Here is an 18841-nt window from a genome sequence, read left to right as displayed (position 1 = left end):
TTTTTTCATTTGCTTGGAAATATATAAAAGAATGCCTGGGCAAAAACTGATTCTGCCAGTATTCATAATGAAGATCAAAGATTGTCCATAAACAATAACAGATCCATTACATTTATCAACGCTGTGCTGACCCTCATAGATATGTACTAATTGGTTGTAGATACTGACTTTGGTGCCAGGTGAAGGGAAAATACAAAAATAATGAACAGCATTGATATATTTATATGAGCTTCATTCAACTACAAACATCAGTTTATTAGTAACTAAAAGGGGAACTCTTGGTACTTCTATCTGAGTTCCTTTAAATTACCAGGTTTATGAACAGTCACAACCCAAATAAAGCCTTTAACACTGGCTTGGGACTACCCCATGCCTGTTAACAACTGCTCCAAGGCACTTTACTTTGTTTACACCATTCAAACAAATGACATCAGGGACAGCTTTATTCCACCATCTGTGGATTCTGGATTGACGGGGCATACATCTATGGAGTTTCTACAGCTTTTAGGAGACAAAATAACAGAAGAGCATGTTTGTTTGAATTTCAATGACTAAGATTAAAAACAAATTGTTTGCATCCATAAATATCACACAAATAAGGAAGGTAGCTGAGCCACTGTATTTTATAACAACTTATAACTTGCACATTTTCTAAGTGAGAGTTGTAATTTTGTGACCTGCTAAGAAATTTCGCAGCGAATAAAGTTGACTTTCTTGCCAATATGGCCTCAAAGTAAGCGACATTTTAACAATAAATAAAAGTAATAAAGGGTATAAAACGGCGAAAAATACCCGTCTCAGCATGGATGTCACCATCTTATTTTTCACGTAAGTACCTCCTTTGTGTCTTTGTTTAATACACTTTTATCTAATTTTGCTTGTGTTCAACAATTTTAGCAGGAATGTGCTCATTTGTAGCTTGTTACGTACCTCTCTAATTGTAGCTTGTTACGTACCTCTCTATTTGTAGTTTGTAACATACCTCTCTAATTTGTAGTTTGTAACGTAACTCTCTAATTTGTAGCTTGTAACATACCTCTCTAATTTGTAGTTTGTAACATACCTCTCTAATTTGTAGTTTGTAACATACCTCTCTAATTTGTAGTTTGTAACGTACCTCTCTAATTTGTAGTTTGTAACGTACCTCTCTAATTTGTAGTTTGTAACATACCTCTCTAATTTGTAGTTGTAACATACCTCTCTAATTTGTAGTTTGTAACATACCTCTCTAATTTGTAGTTTGTAACGTACCTCCCTAATTTGTAGTTTGTAACATACCTCTCTAATTTGTAGTTTGTAACGTACCTCTCTAATTTGTAGTTTGTTACGTACCTCTCTAATTTGTATTTTGTTACATACACATTGTACCTCTCTAATTTGTAGTTTAAATGTTTCGTACCTCTCTTATTTGCAGCTAGTACGTACCTCTCTAATTTGTAGTTTGTTACATATGTACCTCTCTAATTTGTTGTCTGTTACATACACAATGTACCTCTCTAATTTGTAGTTTGTTTTGTACCTCTCTTATTTGCAGCTAGTACGTACCTCTCTTATTTGTAGTTTGTTACGTACCTCTCTAATTTGTTGTCTGTTACATACACAATGTACCTCTCTAATTTGTAGTTTGTTTTGTACCTCTCTTAGTTGCAGCTAGTACGTACCTCTCTTATTGGTAGTTTGGAACATACTTCTCAAATTTTTAGCTTGTTATGTACCTCTCTCATTTGTAGTTTGTAACATACCTCTCAAAGTTTTAGCTTGTTATGTACCTCTACATTCGTAGTTTGTAACATACCTCTCTAATTTTTTGCTTGTTATGTACCTCTCTCATTTGTAGTTTGTAACATACCTCTCTAATTTATAGCTTGTAATGTACCTCTCTCATTTGTAGTTTGTAACATACCTCTCTAATTTTTAGCTTATTATGAACCTCTCTCATTTGTAGTTTGTAACATACCTCTTTAATTTATAGCTTGTTATGTACCTCTCTCATTTGTAGTTTGTAACATACCTCTCTAATTTTAAGCTTGTTATGTACCTCTCTCATTTGTAGTTTGTAACATACCTCTCAAATTTTTAGCTTGTTATGTACCTCTCTCATTTGTAGTTTGTAACATACCTCTCTAATTTATAGCTTATGTACCTCTCTCATTTGTAGTTTGTAACATACCTCTCTAATATTTAGCTTGTTATGTACCTCTCTCATTTGTAGTTTGTAACATACCTCTCAAATTTTTAACTTGTTATGCACCTCTTTCAATTGTAGTTTGTAACATACCTCTCAAATTTTTAGCTTGTTATGTATACCTCTCTCATTTGTAGTTTGTTACATTCCTCTCAAATTTTTAGCTTGTTATGTACCTCTTTCATTTGTAGTTTGTAACATACCTCTCAAATTTTTAGCTTGTTATGAACCTCTCTCATTTGTAGTTTGTAATGTACCTCTCAAATTTTTAGCTTGTTATGAACCTCTTTCATTTGTAGTTGGTAACATACCTCTCTCATTTTTAGCTTATTACATACCTCTTTGTCAAAGCAGCTGAGAGACGTCTTGATTGACAACCTCCGTTTCTTCTTAGGAGGCATAGTTCCGTATCCAGCGAACCCAAGAAACATTGAAGCCATATGTCTCGAATCACATTTAAAACATTGAAGCCACAGGTCTCCAATCACATTTAAATTTTATCCAAGAAACATTGAAGCCACGCGTCTTGAATCACATTTAATGTTCATCCCAGAATCATTGAAGCAATGCTTCTCTAATCACACTAAAATTTTATCAAAGAAACATTAAAGCAACACGTCTTGAATCACACTTAAATTTTAAAGTTTAGCACAAATTGTTTTTTTTAGCTCAAAATGCCACTAAATTTAATGCCTCTGGAATCACATTTAAATTTTAGAGCTTGGGACAGATTGCATGATCACTAAAAATGGCACTATTTTCTTTACATCGTTAACTCATACACATCCTTACACAATTTAAACCACTTCTTCAATCTCTTTTATTTTCACAGCCGAAAATATGGTGTATATAACTGAAAAGGTCTCAATTTAATTCCTTTATCACTGTATCGTTATTCCTGACATGCTCACAATATTATATCCAATATCAACCAATGAATCAACAACTATTCCATAGCATGTCTATCTATGAATTTCACAAGAAACCATATTCCATTCCAACCAGTAAACTTTCAATTCCACACCACATGTATTTTATTCACACATGAAAATGTACTCCTGTCAAAGAAATCCTTTTTATTCTACTTAATTCTCACCCATGAACAACTGCCCAGACCATTCTCTGCAATTATGACTTCTATTTAACCCAACCCTGGTTGTTAACATGGAATCAACTGTCACTCGAATTCATCTAATAAAGCAAACAGGGTCATTAAGATGTCATCTGCTAATTCAATCTCACTTCCAATGATGCTTCAAACACAAATACAGATTTTTACTGCCACAGAGGCTCGGGCATACATGTCTGAAAAGTGTCTAATTAATTTATGAAAAATACAATTTATATTTTTAGCCTTAGTTTAATCAAAATAAAGTATCAATTAAGTAATTGACTTTAATATCAAACCCAAACAATGTAATTGCCTGTTACACTCCTACGAAGGGAATTTCAGTCTGTATTCTTTGAGGTTTGCATGGTCAAAGTTGGGGCAATATTTCGGCCCCATTCCCATTCTGAAAAAGTATCTTTTTTGTCCTAACTGTAGCCTAATACTCCAATATGATTATCTCCCCCAACCAAAAAATAAATAAATAAATTTCAATATTTTGTTTATTTCCCTGACCAGCTCTACCTTAATAAATATTATATTGAAACACTTTAATTCACAATTTTAAAGTATTTGTTAGCAAAAACTTGTTTTTACATCTGAATATACCAAGTATGCATAATTGTACATGTTCTTGATGCAAAAGTTATTATAAGTCTCAAGGCCAAATCATTCCGTCTTTATGAAATTTTAGTTAAGCTCACATTTTTGTTCTATCAATTACATCTGCAATTTGATGCTTTATTGTTATAACTAATCATTTCTCAACATCTACAACACATATTTTTACTGATATGACATATTAGAGCAGCTATAGGCTACATTCTTCAAAAGAGTCAATCAAAAAATCAAATCACATGCTTAAAAAAATCAGCAAACTGATACATCTTCCAGCCTTCATTTGAGTCGCATTCTGAGAAAACTGGACATAATGCATGTGCGTTAAGTGTCGTCCCAGATTAGCCTGTGCAGTCCGCACAGGCTAATCAGGGACGACACTTTCCGCCTAAATTGGATTTTTGCTAGGAAGAGACTTCATTTAAACGAAAAATGTCATACAAGCGGTAAGTGTCGTCCCTTCGCACAGGCTAATCTGGGACGACACTTACGCACATGCATTACGCCCAGTTTCTCAGAACGCGACTCATTTTATCCCAAGACATTTATTGTCTGTATTTGATGAGCTTTTCTGATTATTATCATAAATCAATAACAAGTTTATTTACATCTCAAAGCATTTCCATTCATTAAATCAATAACAAGTTTATTTACATCTCAGAGCATTTCCGTTCATTAAAGCGACAATAACCGGTAATAACCTTGTAATTAACCACTAAAATGTCCCTCAAGTCCCACTGATATTTCCTTTGCTTTGAGTTCAAAGAAACCTCTCAATGACAGAAACAATGATAATGGCATTACTGGTAAAGACATACAGCAAATATTGACATGCTTTAAGACAGGACGGGATGAATGAGTTCTTAAAAGCCAGATACAATATTAGCCCTTTCCAGGAAGATTTCTTGATATTTCTTAATCGGTAACTTAGTAATCTTCTTACATTCTAAATGACTGTAACTTGTAAAAAAGGCATGTTGCTTTCGAAGGATTGTAAATGAAAAAACTGTTTCTGTTCTTGAAATCCACAAAGTTGTCTGAATATTGTGTTTTTTATTTTAAATCTGTGATGCACCAAAGCATGTTTTAAATGTAAAGTTAATCCCTGTCATACTGCTAAAGTCTCCCCATTAAAAGGCCACAGATGGCATTGTATTTAAGCTTTAAAAGCACTTAGAAATAGGGTTTCAGTTTTGTCAGCTGACAGAATGACAGAAATGGTCACTGAACCATCTATACCCTTAAGCCTATAGAAAGTCTATTTCCTGTACAAACACTGGCCTTATCTTTTTTACAAACCACCTCCGTTTTTTTTTCACCATTTTGTGAATGAGGCCGGGTCTCTTTGAATTGGGATTTAAATTTGCTGTGTTTTGAATAAAATTGGGAAATTAGTGTTCTTATTGTTTTGCTAAAAAAAATGCTTTTCTGTGGGGAATGGGGCAAAAACCTGACCCGATTTTGAATGAAAAAAAACACTGCACCTTTATTTTGTTGATATAAAAATTTGAAAATACCACAGTTAATAGACAAAAATAAATTTGTTGTGTATGTTATTGAAGAGTTTGCATACCCCCACGTTTATAATCAATCATCAATCAAAGATATTCTACACAAACAATAAATTTAAAATTTTAATCCTTACATATATAGGGCAGTTGATTTCCAACATGCTATAAGGACATTTTCAAAATCAGGACATTTCATTACAATTTTCAGGACATTTGAACTCATGGAATTGTGACCTAACAATCAAATGTAACTTATCACCATAATGAAAAATCAAAGCGCTGAAGGCACTGACTGTAGGTATTCGCTGTTGTAAAATGTCGTCCTTGATTAGCTTGTGCGCATTGCACATGTTAATCAGTATGCACAGGGTAATCTTATTTGACATGCATTAAGCCCCGTTTTCCCTGAAAGCAGCCATTATGTACAGATTTCAATGATAAACACTAGACTGGCCAATCTCCCCTTACAAGCTGTTAAACACAATTAGTCATATAAACCCTCTGCAGTGTACCAGAGGTGAACTATAAACAGGCAAATGTGGTGGTTATCTTTCCTAGCAGACGCTCTATATAGCATTTGTCGTCTGCTGCAACAGGCAGTGGTTGTCTTTCCATACTGTACCTAAGCCTTCTAAGCACATACTGATTTGCAAAATATGGTCTGTAACATTAGTGTGAGCTAACGCTCACACTAATAAACACCAATTTGGCGATTTTTCAGAAGTGAACACACAGGTGCACTGTGTGCATGACATCATAAAATGAATTATGGGAAATGCCTTAATTAGACCTCCAATCAAGACATGGATAATTTCCATTAAACATGGATGAAACATGTAACACTATGAGTGCGCATTTAAGGCATAAGCTAATCTTAGACAACATTTTTAGCACTTGCTTTAGACTCAGTTATCCCAGAGCGAGACTAAATTGACTTAACTCTTTGCATGCTGGGAAATTTGTCGTCTGCTAAAATGTTGTCTGCTGAATTTCTAAAATTAGCCATTTCTTCGATTTTTTTCAAAGAATACTATCAGAATAGCAAACAAATTGGATCCTGATGAGACGCCACGTTCTGTGGTGTCTCATCTGGATCCAAACTGTTTGCAAAGGCCTTTAAAATTCGGTTCCAGCACTGAAAGAGTTAGTTAACCGGCCTTTTCCACACAGAAGCAAAGTGAAAACAGCTATGTGCAAACAGCATAAAACCAGAACAGCCTGCGAGTAACTCACAGGCTGTTCAGGTTTTATGCTGTTTGCTGCTCATCGGTTTCTTAAAAACTTGAATCTTAGGTGAGAAAGGTCTGCAATAAAAATTTTACTTTATAAGGGACTACAATGCATCAAAATACTAACATCTAAGTGGTTAAGAGTTCAAATGTTGTCAATGATATGCAGCCATTGGCAGGGTTTTATTGGTCTGTCTCATGAGGACTTTTTTGCTGTTGCCACATTAATCATACATTTTTTAAATTTTCTGGTCATTTAAGAAGGACATGCTTAATTTCTTGTAGTGCAGGTATCCTGTTCCCCACCTGCCCATATTGTTTGACTATCTAACCAGGGTTAATTATTTCTCAGATTGTTATCAAACAGTTACAGCAGTCTTTCATTCCGAAACACTACCCCTCATTTAAGATTCAATTTAAATAGCTTTAAACACTGGTTAACAAAATACACCCTTTTGTAAACAAATTAGCCTTGAAAGGAATCTGTGTTATGGAGAAACTGGAATAAATCTGCAGTCAATTAAAGCTAAACCAAGCAGTGAAAACAGTATAAAACTCCCTAGAATATCTTAAAGAGACCTGCCGACAAATAAACAAATTGTTGGTGTCACGAGAACGACAGAACGTGTCAATATAATATATATGAGCCATGCTCTGTGAAAAGAGGGTTTAATGTATGGGTGTAAAGTGTCATTCCAGATAAGCCTGTGCAGTCTGCCCAGGCTAATCAGGGACAACACTTCCCGCTTAAACTGGATTTTTGCTTAAAAGATACTTTCTTTAAACAGAAAATATCATAAAAGCTGAAAGTGTGGTCCCTGATTAGCCTGTGCAGGACTGCACATGCACATGCATTAAAATTCCTCTTCATAGAGCACAACTCATATAGATATGGATTTCATATATTTGACCTTGAAGTATGACCTTGATCTCAAACCAAGCGGCATGTTCTTTTGTACTTAAAATTAAAAATTCCTCTAAATAAAATAAGTTGACCTTGGACTTATTAATTGTGAAAATGGCCTTGGTGCTTATCGGTTTCATTCTTGTGTTTCCTATCATCATCTTGAATAAAAAATCACTTCTGTTAAAGATATTTGAAAAACATCTATGCTAGGAAAAAGTATACCCCTAGCAGAGTACTAAGGATGAATTTCTTAAAATTGACCTTGAATTTTGATATTGACCTTTGACCTAAAGCCCATGTCCCTTCATGTGTATCATTAACACCACTACTACAACACTCGCCCACATTGTGTGCATCCACAAAAGAAATGTCTTGCCAACGAGCAGATAAAAAGTAATTCCACAAAAGAGTAAAATTTGAATAAAAAATGAAACTAAAATTTACCCTACAGAAATTGAAAATAGTTCTAATATGGATAATTGTAAATATAAAAAATAATTTTTTGAATTATTTTTCTTTCATGTCATTTACCAAATGTTTATTGCAAACGCTTTACAAACTATCCTATTCTAAGAATATCATTGGCAAGTAAGTTGGTAACAGAAACAAGAGTTTAAAGCATTTTTTTAATTAAATTTTAAGTCATTTGAATTTATTTTTTTTGCCTCAAATACCAAACAAAATGGACAGTTATGAGATTTAAATGGATAAACATTCTGTTTTGTCAGAGACAAATAATTACTGGAAGCAATTTACTGCAATTTAAATTGTATGCATATGTTGATTACATTAATTTAATAGACATTAACAAAGCCTTTATTCTACCTAAGTAGACAGCTAGTTTTTGGTCATTAAAAATCAACAATAATCAAATATACATTCAGTTTTTAAGGGCACTAACAAACAATAACACTTTTTAAACTCTTCTTTATGATTCAAAGTTATCATATTCCTCATGCAAATAAAAGCACAACTGTCGCAAGTTCATAAGTTCACATTTAGGACATTAAAAGTAAATAAAATCCTTAAAAAAAAAAATTCACTCCTTTTCACACAAAAATCACTTAACAAGCTCCTACATTTTTTTACACCAGTCGCTTTGCAAAAACCATTTAACAAAATTTACTCCATCAGGTAACATTCCACTATAAACAAGGTTGTGAGTATCCTCCAGTTGATTAAAAGCCAAAGTGTCCCTCCAATAACTCCATGAAGCCTTTGTGCCTGTGTTTACCAATAGCTATCAAGGTCCCATTAAACTATTCAATAAAGAATGTATTTCCTTTGAGACGAGATTGGTACAATAACTGATAGAGCACAGTCACATAATCTCCGGATACCATTATTACAGTTACTGTGTATGTATAAATTTTTGCATAATATTTATTCTATTTTATTTTCTTAATTTACTTAAATTTTTGCATCCATTTTATTCAGTCTTAATATTTTGACTAAAGTTAATTTTTTTTGCAACATATTATTAAAATTCTTGCATTATATTTATTACATGTTATTTATGTGACTTTTGAGTTCTGTTTCTTATGTTGTTTTTGCTTGTTCATTTAATTGCTATTGAATTTGTAAATGTTTTGCTGTTTCAATGTAAGCTCCTCTGCATTTGTCTTTTCAGTGAAAGAAATCCTTACTGATTTGATCTCTAATAAATTATGGTGTGTTAAAAAATAACACTTCTCATCTTGAAGTGAATAAAACAGTATAATATTAAATAAAGCAACAAACGGAGACTTCAATAATTTATCAATGCATAATTTAAGTTTTCAAACTATGGAATACAGCAAAGAAGTCAACAACAAAATATAGACAGGTTTTTTAAAAAGACCCTGTTTTCATCAAGTTTCTTTTGTGATTAAAAATTACAACAAAGTAGCAGAATACTATAATGTTGAACACTCAAAATTCATAATTGTTTAAATGTGTACAATTGTAAATATTTTACACTTCAGAACACTATTTAAACTTCCCATTTTCAAATTGACTGTCAACTGTCAGTTATTTCCGTGCCATCTTCAAAACATCAAGAATCGCTGACTTTTTCAAACACCACGATAAAAGGCTCCTATGTTACACTGGAATTTGAAAAACGCGTGCATTGTGACTAAACTTCGGATTGACATATTCAAATTTCAACACTTTATTTGTCTTCATTGAAAATTCACTATCAGAGGAAAATAGGAACGTAAATTTGTTTGTGTTTGCTTTTGCCCTATTTAATTCAAGTTCTCGCATTCTCCAAGTCGAGCAAATATGGCTTAAGTAAGCAAATGTATTAAATATTAGCATGAAAGCTTACTTGATTGCTTTACTTAGGTTAATTTTCTCAGCAAAATTGTGCCTGAATATATTGATGTCCACTACAAATTATTTAAAATAAGCTAATTAAATTAAATGAATTTCTGAGCTTTAACATGAATACATAAATGTTTTTGTTGATTCTTTTGTATGAAAAAATAACTTAGGCAGTATCATAACATAAAATTCACAAGGTGGGAAATCAAAGAACTTGATTTTGTAAATTTAAATTAAATTAACAAGATGTGTATGTGAAACACTATGTGATCCCCATATATTTGACTTTTGACCTTGAAGGATGACCTTGACCTTTCACCACTCAAAATGTGCAGCTCCATGAGAATACACATGCATGCAAATGTTTAAGTTTGAAGATTTTGGCCCATATATTTGACCTTTGACCTTGAAGGATGATCTTGCACTTGACATTTCACCACTCAAAATGTGCAGCTCCATGAGATACATATGCATGCCAAATATTAAGTTGCTATCTTCAATATTGCAAAAGTTATAGCAAACGTTAAAGTTAGACGCAAACCAACAATCAAACCAACAAACATATACTGGAGAACATAAAAAGATGTTATACAAATTAAGAAACTATTAATTTAAAATTTGTGAATGCCTAAAATGTGCGCACCACATGTTATACTCTACTAATTTAATAAAAATAATGAGAGTTTTCAATAGTCCTGAAACTCATGAATACTAGTCTGACATTTTTATATTTGCTACAAAATTCAGTGAATTATATCTAGAAATATCTAATTGCATTTACTGGCATGGAAATGCACTGCACATGAGTTTTTGTTTGATGCAATAATACTACATTTTTATGAATCAATAAAAAAATAATTAATACAATTTATTACAATATTTTTGACAAGTTATTGTATAATTTAAACAAATTAATTCAATAATAGTTGAAACAAATCAAAATATAAAAATAATTATTATTAGTAGTAAAAGAAGAATTACTATTATTATTAGTAATAGCTAAAGTATTATCATTATTAATAATTAAATTTACCAAAAAAATGGCAATATTAATTTATATACACAACTATAACTTGTTAGTATTTCAGAAGACACAAACACATGTACAGCGCTTTAAATTCCAGAATATTGGTATCGTCCTACACCACAAACAAACATTAATCATAATCCATAACATGCACTGTATATTTCACCTTATCACTTTCATTTAAAACTTCAACAATTTGCCAGGCAAGATTTATACCAAATGAAGTGGCCATTGTCCCAGATATAATTCTTATTCAGGCATTGTCCTGTTGGTCAATCCAATATTCAGGGAACATTCAACGACCTGAAGTCCAGATGTCCCATTATTGTTCAAACCTGATCAGTGATAAAGTTACAACCAGAGAGCCTCCATGGTCATATTTAGTTTGATGCAATATTACCAATATGTTCAGAATGTACACCATCATTTAATTTCCCATCCCCCAACAACTTTCAAATTACATACTTCACTGTATGTATTATAAACAACATTCTTCTAAAGTTTACTATAACTTTTATTATAATTATTATTACTATTATTAATATTATCATTATTATTATTATTTATATTATTATTATTACTAATAATAATACTAGTATGATTACTAGTATTATTACTAGTATTATTACTATAATAATTATAATTATTATTATTATCCTTTTTATTTCTTTTATTTTATTATTATTTATTATTATTATGTTTTATTATTATTATTATTATTTAGTTCGTTTAAAAAAAAAAACGTCATAAAAATCTATAATTTGTAAGTTAAAAGTTTCAATTTGATTTTAATTTCCCGAAACACCTGCGCGTAAACATGTTTAAGCCAGTACTAGCAACCATTACATGTGTATACATTTAGATTTCCAACAGGCTTCAGACAATGTATACAGTTTTCTGCTATAGAAAAAAAACACAATAAATATTGTTTACAATAACATTATACATGTAATTTTTATATACAGCTGCAGAATGAAGCTTTCAAACATGTGTTTAAAGAAATAACAACTTTCCTAACTGTCAATTATGTTACCTCTGTTATTCTCAAAATGTCTTTGTAAACATTCCTTTTCATTAAATGTAGAGGCCTTAAAATGGATTCTTTTATTAAACACAGACTGTTACTTATTGTAAGTTATTTTTTATTTATTTTATTTCTTAATCTCTGATGATCACTTACAATTATACTCGGGAATAACAACTGCTATTTTAATTAATGAACACCATTATTAACATAATCCTCTTACAACATCAGATGTCTATCACAACAACAAACTTAACCGCTGGTATGTAATATTGTTTCAATTTAACAATCGGCAGAACAAATATTGCTTTTAGATCCAGACACTGTCCAGTCAAATGATAAATTATACAGAAAGAACTCTTAATTCATTGCCCCAGTAAACAAACAAATCTATGAATTTGTTAAGTTCAAAAAGTTTAATCGCACAATCACATGAACTCACTTTCAAGTACTAAACCTGTTTAAGTCCATTAGTTATTGCAATTAGTATTTATTAAAGCATATTCCTTTAAATGTTGTATAATCAACTAGTGATTCATTATTACATATATTTATTCAGTTTATTTGCCTATCTATACAGGAATCCTTGTCAACTTTTGAAGTTTTTATGGCTTCCAGTTTGAAACTTTGAAGTCAACATTTTCAACAGATATGCCCTGTGTTGGTGTAAATGTTTAATTAATCATAACTTTTTGACAACTTTTAAGCATAACAAACGTGATTAGATAATTATGGTATTACAACTCAATATTTAACAATATGCAGTGATTTTGATTTTTTTTTTTAAAGGACTGAGAAAAATAATTCCTTTAATGTTGTTTAAATTTTTAGTAAATAACGTTTACTGTGAAAATATATAAAATGCTGATGATTTCAACTTGAAACAAATTGATGTGGTATTTTGTGTCGTTCTTAACCCAACACAGTACCAATTGTCACAAAAGAGATTTAAAGTGTTATGTTGGAGTGTAATTATGGGTTAGAGAAATGATCTCTCATTTTGGTGACAATGTGTTGAATGAATAGATGAGATGTTGCGCCCATCAAGCAATCGTAAATTTTGTAAAAATTTCCACAGTGGGTGGGGGGTATTAAAGGTGGATTGTTAACAAGTTGATCGAGTGACTTTACATTTAAGGATAACCTCTAACAAACCTTTCAACATTAAAATTGTCCCATGAAGTTATTTTGTTTCTGTTCTATTTTACTTGACTGCCTTTGAAGTAGTATATTAAAATGATATTATAATACAATATAAGATAATAAATTATAATATACATGTTTTTTTCACTAAGTTTTGTGAAAAAAGAGTTAAATCCCTTTAAATAGTAATTCAATTTTTTATTATTTTTATACATCACCACAACATTGATTAAGAAATCTGTGATTTAGTCCCATTAACTGTCAACCTAATATGCAAGAAATAGTACAGGCCTTTGAAAGCCTCTGCGCAAAATAGTAAACGTCTTGCAGTGAGCCATAAACTATTTATTAGCTGTGGTCCATTAACGTTTGCAGGCTGACTGCCATGTCTTTCTAAAATGCGTAAAGCCCCTATTTCTTATATTATACTGAAGCCTCTATTTCTTATATTATACTGGAGTCCCTATTTCTTATATTATACTGGAGCCCCTATTTCTTTTATTATACTGGAGCCTCTATTTCTTATATTATACTGGAGCCCCTATTTCTTATATTATACTGGAGCCCCTATTTCTTATATTATACTGGAGTCTCTATTTCTTATATTATACTGGAGTCCCTATTTCTTATATTATACCGGAGCCCCTATTTCTTATATTATACTGGAGCCCCTATTTCTTATATTATACAGGAGTCCCTATTTCTTATATTATACTGAAGTCCCTATTTCTTATATTATACTGAAGTCCATATTTCACATATTATACTGAAGTCCCTATTTCTTATATAATACTGAAGTCCCCATTTCTTATATTATACTGGAGTCCATATTTCATATATAATACTGAAGTCCCTATTTCACACATTATACTGAAGTTCCTATTTCTTATATTATAATGAAGTCCCTATTTCTTATATTATACTGTAGTCCCTATTTCTTATATTATACTGAAGTCCCTATTTCACATATTATACTATAGTTCCTACTTCTTATATTATACTGAAGCCCCTATTTCTTATATGATACTGAAGTCCCTATTTCTTATATTATACTGGAGTCCCTATTTCTTATATTATACTGAAGTCCCTATTTTTTATATTATACTGAAGTCCCTATTTCTTACATTATACTGAAGTCCCTATTTGACATATTATACTGAACTCCATATTTCTTATATTAGACTGAAGTCCCTATTTCTTATATTATACTGAAGTCCAAACTTCTTATATTATATTGGAGTCCATATTTATTATATTATACTGAAGTCCCTATTTTTTGTATCAAAATGAAGTCACTATTGCTTATATTATACTGAAGTCCCTATTTCCTATATTATACTGGAGTCCCTATTTCTTATATTATACTGAAGTACCTTTTTCACATATTATACTGAAGTTCCTATTTCTTATATTATACTGAAGCCCCTATTTCTTATATTATACTGAAGTCCCTATTTCTTATATTATGCTGAAGCCCCTTTTTCACATATTATACTGAAGTCCATGTTTCACATATTATACTGAAGTCCCCTTTTCTTATACTTTACTGCACATTTAAGTGCTCAAAAACTTTATTTGGAAAATAATAGTTAAGAAATAGGGCTGTTTGTAAAACATGCATGCCCCCATATGGGCTGTCAGTTGTAGTGGCAGCCATTGTGTGAATACGTTTTGTCACTGTGACCTTGACCTTTGACCTAGTGACCTGAAAATCAATAGGGGTCACCTGCCAGCCATGATCAATGTACCTATGAAGTTTCATGATCCTGGGCCTAATTATTCTTGAGTTATCATCAGGAAACCATTTTACTGTTTCAAGTCACTGTGACCTTGACCTTTGACATAGTGACCTGAAATTTAATAGGGGTCATCTGCCAGTCATGATCAATGTATCTATGAAGTTTCATGATCCTAGGCGTAAGCATTCTTGAGTAATCATCTGAAAAACCTTTTTACTATTTCGAGTCACTGTGACCTTGACCTTTGCCCTAGTGACCTGAAAATCAATAGGGGTCATCTGCCAGTCATTATCAATGTACCTATAAAGTTTCATGATCCTAGGCGTAAGCATTCTTGAGTTATCATCCTGAAACCATTTTCCTGTTTCAAGTCACTGTGACCTTGACCTTTGACCTAGTGACCTGAAAATCAATAGGGGTCATCTGCCAGTCATGATCAATGTACCTATGAAGTTTCATGATCCTAGGCCTAATGCTTCTTGAGTAATCATCCGGAAATCATTTTACTCTTTAGAGTCACTGTGACCTTGACCTTTGACCTAGTGACCTGAAAATCAATAGGGATCATCTGCCAGTCATGATCAATGTACCTATGAAGTTTCATGATCCTAGGACTAAGCGTTCTTGAGTTTTTATCCGGAAACCATCTGGTGTACGGACCGACAGACAGACCGACATGTGAAGAACAATATACCCCCTCTTCTTCGAAGAGGGGCATAAACATAAAATCCACCAACAGACAAACAAATTGAAATTGTGACCACTCAGAAAATATCTGCTTTGTCAAATCTTCAAAAACAGTTACAAACCACTAATTCCAAGCAGGCGCTCACACAAAACAATGACCCGATCGAGCCAACAGGCATTTTACTACTATATCAGCTAGCTCAAATTCTTTTAATAAATTTACCTGAATATCGAACCTAAAACATAAATTGACTGTGCTCTGTGAACATGGGATTTGATGCATGTGCATTAAGTGTCGTCCCAGATTAGCCTGTGCAGTCCGCACAGGCTAATCAGGGACAACACTTTCCGCCTAAACTGGATTTTTTGCTAAGAAGAGACTTTCTTTAAATAGAAAATATAAAAGCAGAAAGTGTCATCCCTGATTAGCCTGTGCGGATGACACAAGCTAATCTGGGACGACACTTTACGCACATGAATTAAACCCCTTTTCACACCATAGCACGGCTAAAATATTTGCAATGAAGACGCCAGGTTAGGTATCATAAACAGATAATATAATATTCTGGTTCCCCTTAAGTGTCTTTGGCAATGAAATAAAAACTACACAAAGATATAACCCCGGCGAAATGTTGTTCATGATTTCATGAACACTTCAAGCCAATCAAGAACTGTTCATGAACGGTTCTGAAAAAGTTCCTGAGCTTGGTTCATGAACTTTTGGACATGAACTGTTCTTAAGACATGTTCATGAACTGTTTATGAATTATTGTTGAACATTTCAAAGTTCATGAACAGTTCTTCATCTAACCATAAATACTTAGTGATGAACATTTCATGCACAAGTATTTCTAATGACTTTTCTGAGACAGACTTTAAGGATCCATCATGAGTAATTCATGAATTCCTTTGTGCTAGATGTTTCATACATATTTTTGAAAGTAATATTGAAATGTCTAGCATACAAATCTTGTAGATTTGTGAAACCTGTGAAGTTAGTATGAATATGCATAGTACTTTCACCACTGTAAGTTAGAGTTCTTGACCTGTTCTAGAGAATTTTAAGAACATTTGTACAAGAACTGTTTAAGAACTGCCTTCAGGAACACTTCAATAACTTTTTAAGGACCTTTCCTGTTCTTGAATTATTCTTAAACTATTCTTGAACACTTAAAGAACTTTTTTGAACAACATGTTTCCTTCTGATGTTCTTAAACAGGTCTACACAATGTTTTTGAACGTATGATGGACTTTTTAAGAATCCAATATGTTCTAAAAAGGATCTGTCATTGTTCTTGGAAGACTTAAAAGACAAGTTTAAGAACGTTTTAAAGATATCTTATTTCAAGAACAGTTTAAGATGATATCAAGAGCTCAATGTACATTGCATTGCTGTTTTTACAAAGAAAGAATATTGTGTGCACAAGAAGTTGAAACGGAAGGCACATGGTTTATGCTATATTTGAAAATGTAAGTCTTTAATAAATTACCGGCTGAACTGATCAGCCATTGGTTTCATTTCAAGTTCTTTGGCACTGTAAGTGTAACCATTTCAGGGAAACCATTGATTAGTATTTGATTCTTGAACTGAAAATGAGACTATTCATAATCTTTTCAATACATGAATTATTCATGAACATATAGTGCAAAGTTGTATTATGAAATTTAAAGAGTATTATCAAACCACTTGTATCTCAGTTATTAGTGTTATATTTAAATTATTGTTATATGTTGCTATCAATATGTTAAGTGCTAATACAAGACTTGTTTCTTCTTACCCTGACCTGTTTGTTGAGCTTTAGTAACACTTATGATAACCTTTGCATAAATTGACAAATTCTTGTTCATGAATAGTTCATGAACACTTCATGCCACCTCAGTTCATGAACTCTTGAAGAACTATGGTTCATGAACTATTCACTTACAGTTCGTGAACAGAAAATGAGCCATTGAAAAATAGAAGGAAAATGTTCATGAACTGTTCGTGAACAGCAAAACCCTGAAGAATTTTTCAAGAATTGTATTGTTCATGAACTGTTCAAGAACAGTTCATGCCATTGATGTTCATGAATAGTTCATGAACATTTCATGCCATAATGGTTCAAGAATAGTTCATGAACACTTCATGCCACACGGGTTCAAGAATAGTTCATGAACACTTCATGCCATAAGGGTTCAAGAATAGTTCATGAACATTTCATGCCATTAGGTTTCAAGAATATTTCATGAACACTTCATGCCATTATTGTTCATGAACAGTTCATGAACTAAAATTTCATGAACTTTTTACAGACGTGGCTCATTTTCTGTTCACGAACTATTCGTGAACAATTCATGAACTCAGTTCACGAACAGTTCATGAACTGTTCATGAATTATTCGTGAACTGCAGAACAACATTTCGCAGGGGAAACTCTTTGTTTATAGAAAACTATTGCCCATATCTCAATTATATCTCAATTATACAATTCAGTTACCAAAAACATGACATTTCTGTTTCCAAAGCAACAATTTTGATTGGAAATAAAAATCACAAGGAAATAACTTCATCTTGGCCAGGAAATTTTTTGTAAAAGTTAATTAAAAATCAGGACATGTTGAGGACAATTTATTACCAAGGCTGTGTGTTATCAATAGAAACCACTCCTACTGGCCATGTAGCTGTAAAAATGTTGGCCTTTAATGCGATTAGAAACTGGAAAGCTGTGAATGGTCATTCAATGATTTAATTATTCCTAATGATGCCTGCATGAAAACTGATATTCTAAGCTGTGCCATTTCTTAAGGAATTAAAACCATCAAAATATATTTAGACAGGTAATATATCAGTACTGCGTCAGTTCCTGGTAACTTTTGAACCATCAAAGATATTGCAATTCAAGCAACAAGTAACCGTATCATGTAAGTGCATGAAATAATTCATCATTGTTATAATTTACAAACAAAATCAGGTTGCACACAAAAATGCGCGCAATAGAATATACAGACTACAGTGTTTTTGGGGGGCAAAATTTTCAAATGTCAATAAATATTAATTTTTTCCTAAATCACAGACTTTAATTCCAACTTGAAGGAAATTTCACACACACAAAATATATTATTTTTATAATTATAATAAATTGCAACATATGTTCATCTCTATATCCAGCTCCATAAGTTGAACTTTAGTAAGTATAATATTGAAATCACTAATTCTCAATTTAAAGTATTGAGGTGTGCTCTGTGAAAAAGTTGATCCCATATTAGCCTGTGCAGTTCACACAGGCTAATCAGGGATGACACTTTATACTTTTATGACATTTTTCATTTCAAGTAAAAGTCTCTTATTAGGAAAAATCCAGTTTAGGCGGAAAGTGT

The 18841-nt window shown here is 32.2% G+C and overlaps 1 protein-coding gene across 3 annotated transcripts in view; it reads right to left on the bottom strand.

Annotated features, from left to right (window-relative positions):
* LOC127846924 (tensin-1-like) overlaps positions 1–18841 on the bottom strand; it is a 363784-nt gene that overhangs the window by 267136 nt on the left and 77807 nt on the right. The window contains exon 1 of one of the 3 annotated variants that reach the window (XM_052378348.1): positions 2524–2610. The exons of the other annotated variants lie outside the window; for them this stretch is intronic. Within the exon in view, the coding sequence (XP_052234308.1) occupies positions 2524–2586 (63 nt within the window). The 5' untranslated portion in view covers positions 2587–2610. Of the gene's footprint in view, positions 1–2523; positions 2611–18841 lie in introns of those variants that run through there. 3 annotated transcript variants of the gene reach the window in all.

This window comes from Dreissena polymorpha, chromosome 10 (genome assembly GCF_020536995.1).
Source record: "Dreissena polymorpha isolate Duluth1 chromosome 10, UMN_Dpol_1.0, whole genome shotgun sequence".
Taxonomy (NCBI): Eukaryota; Metazoa; Mollusca; class Bivalvia; order Myida; family Dreissenidae; genus Dreissena; species Dreissena polymorpha.
The sequence above is the reverse complement of the archived record's forward strand: the minus strand, read 5'-3'. Positions and strand labels throughout refer to the sequence as shown.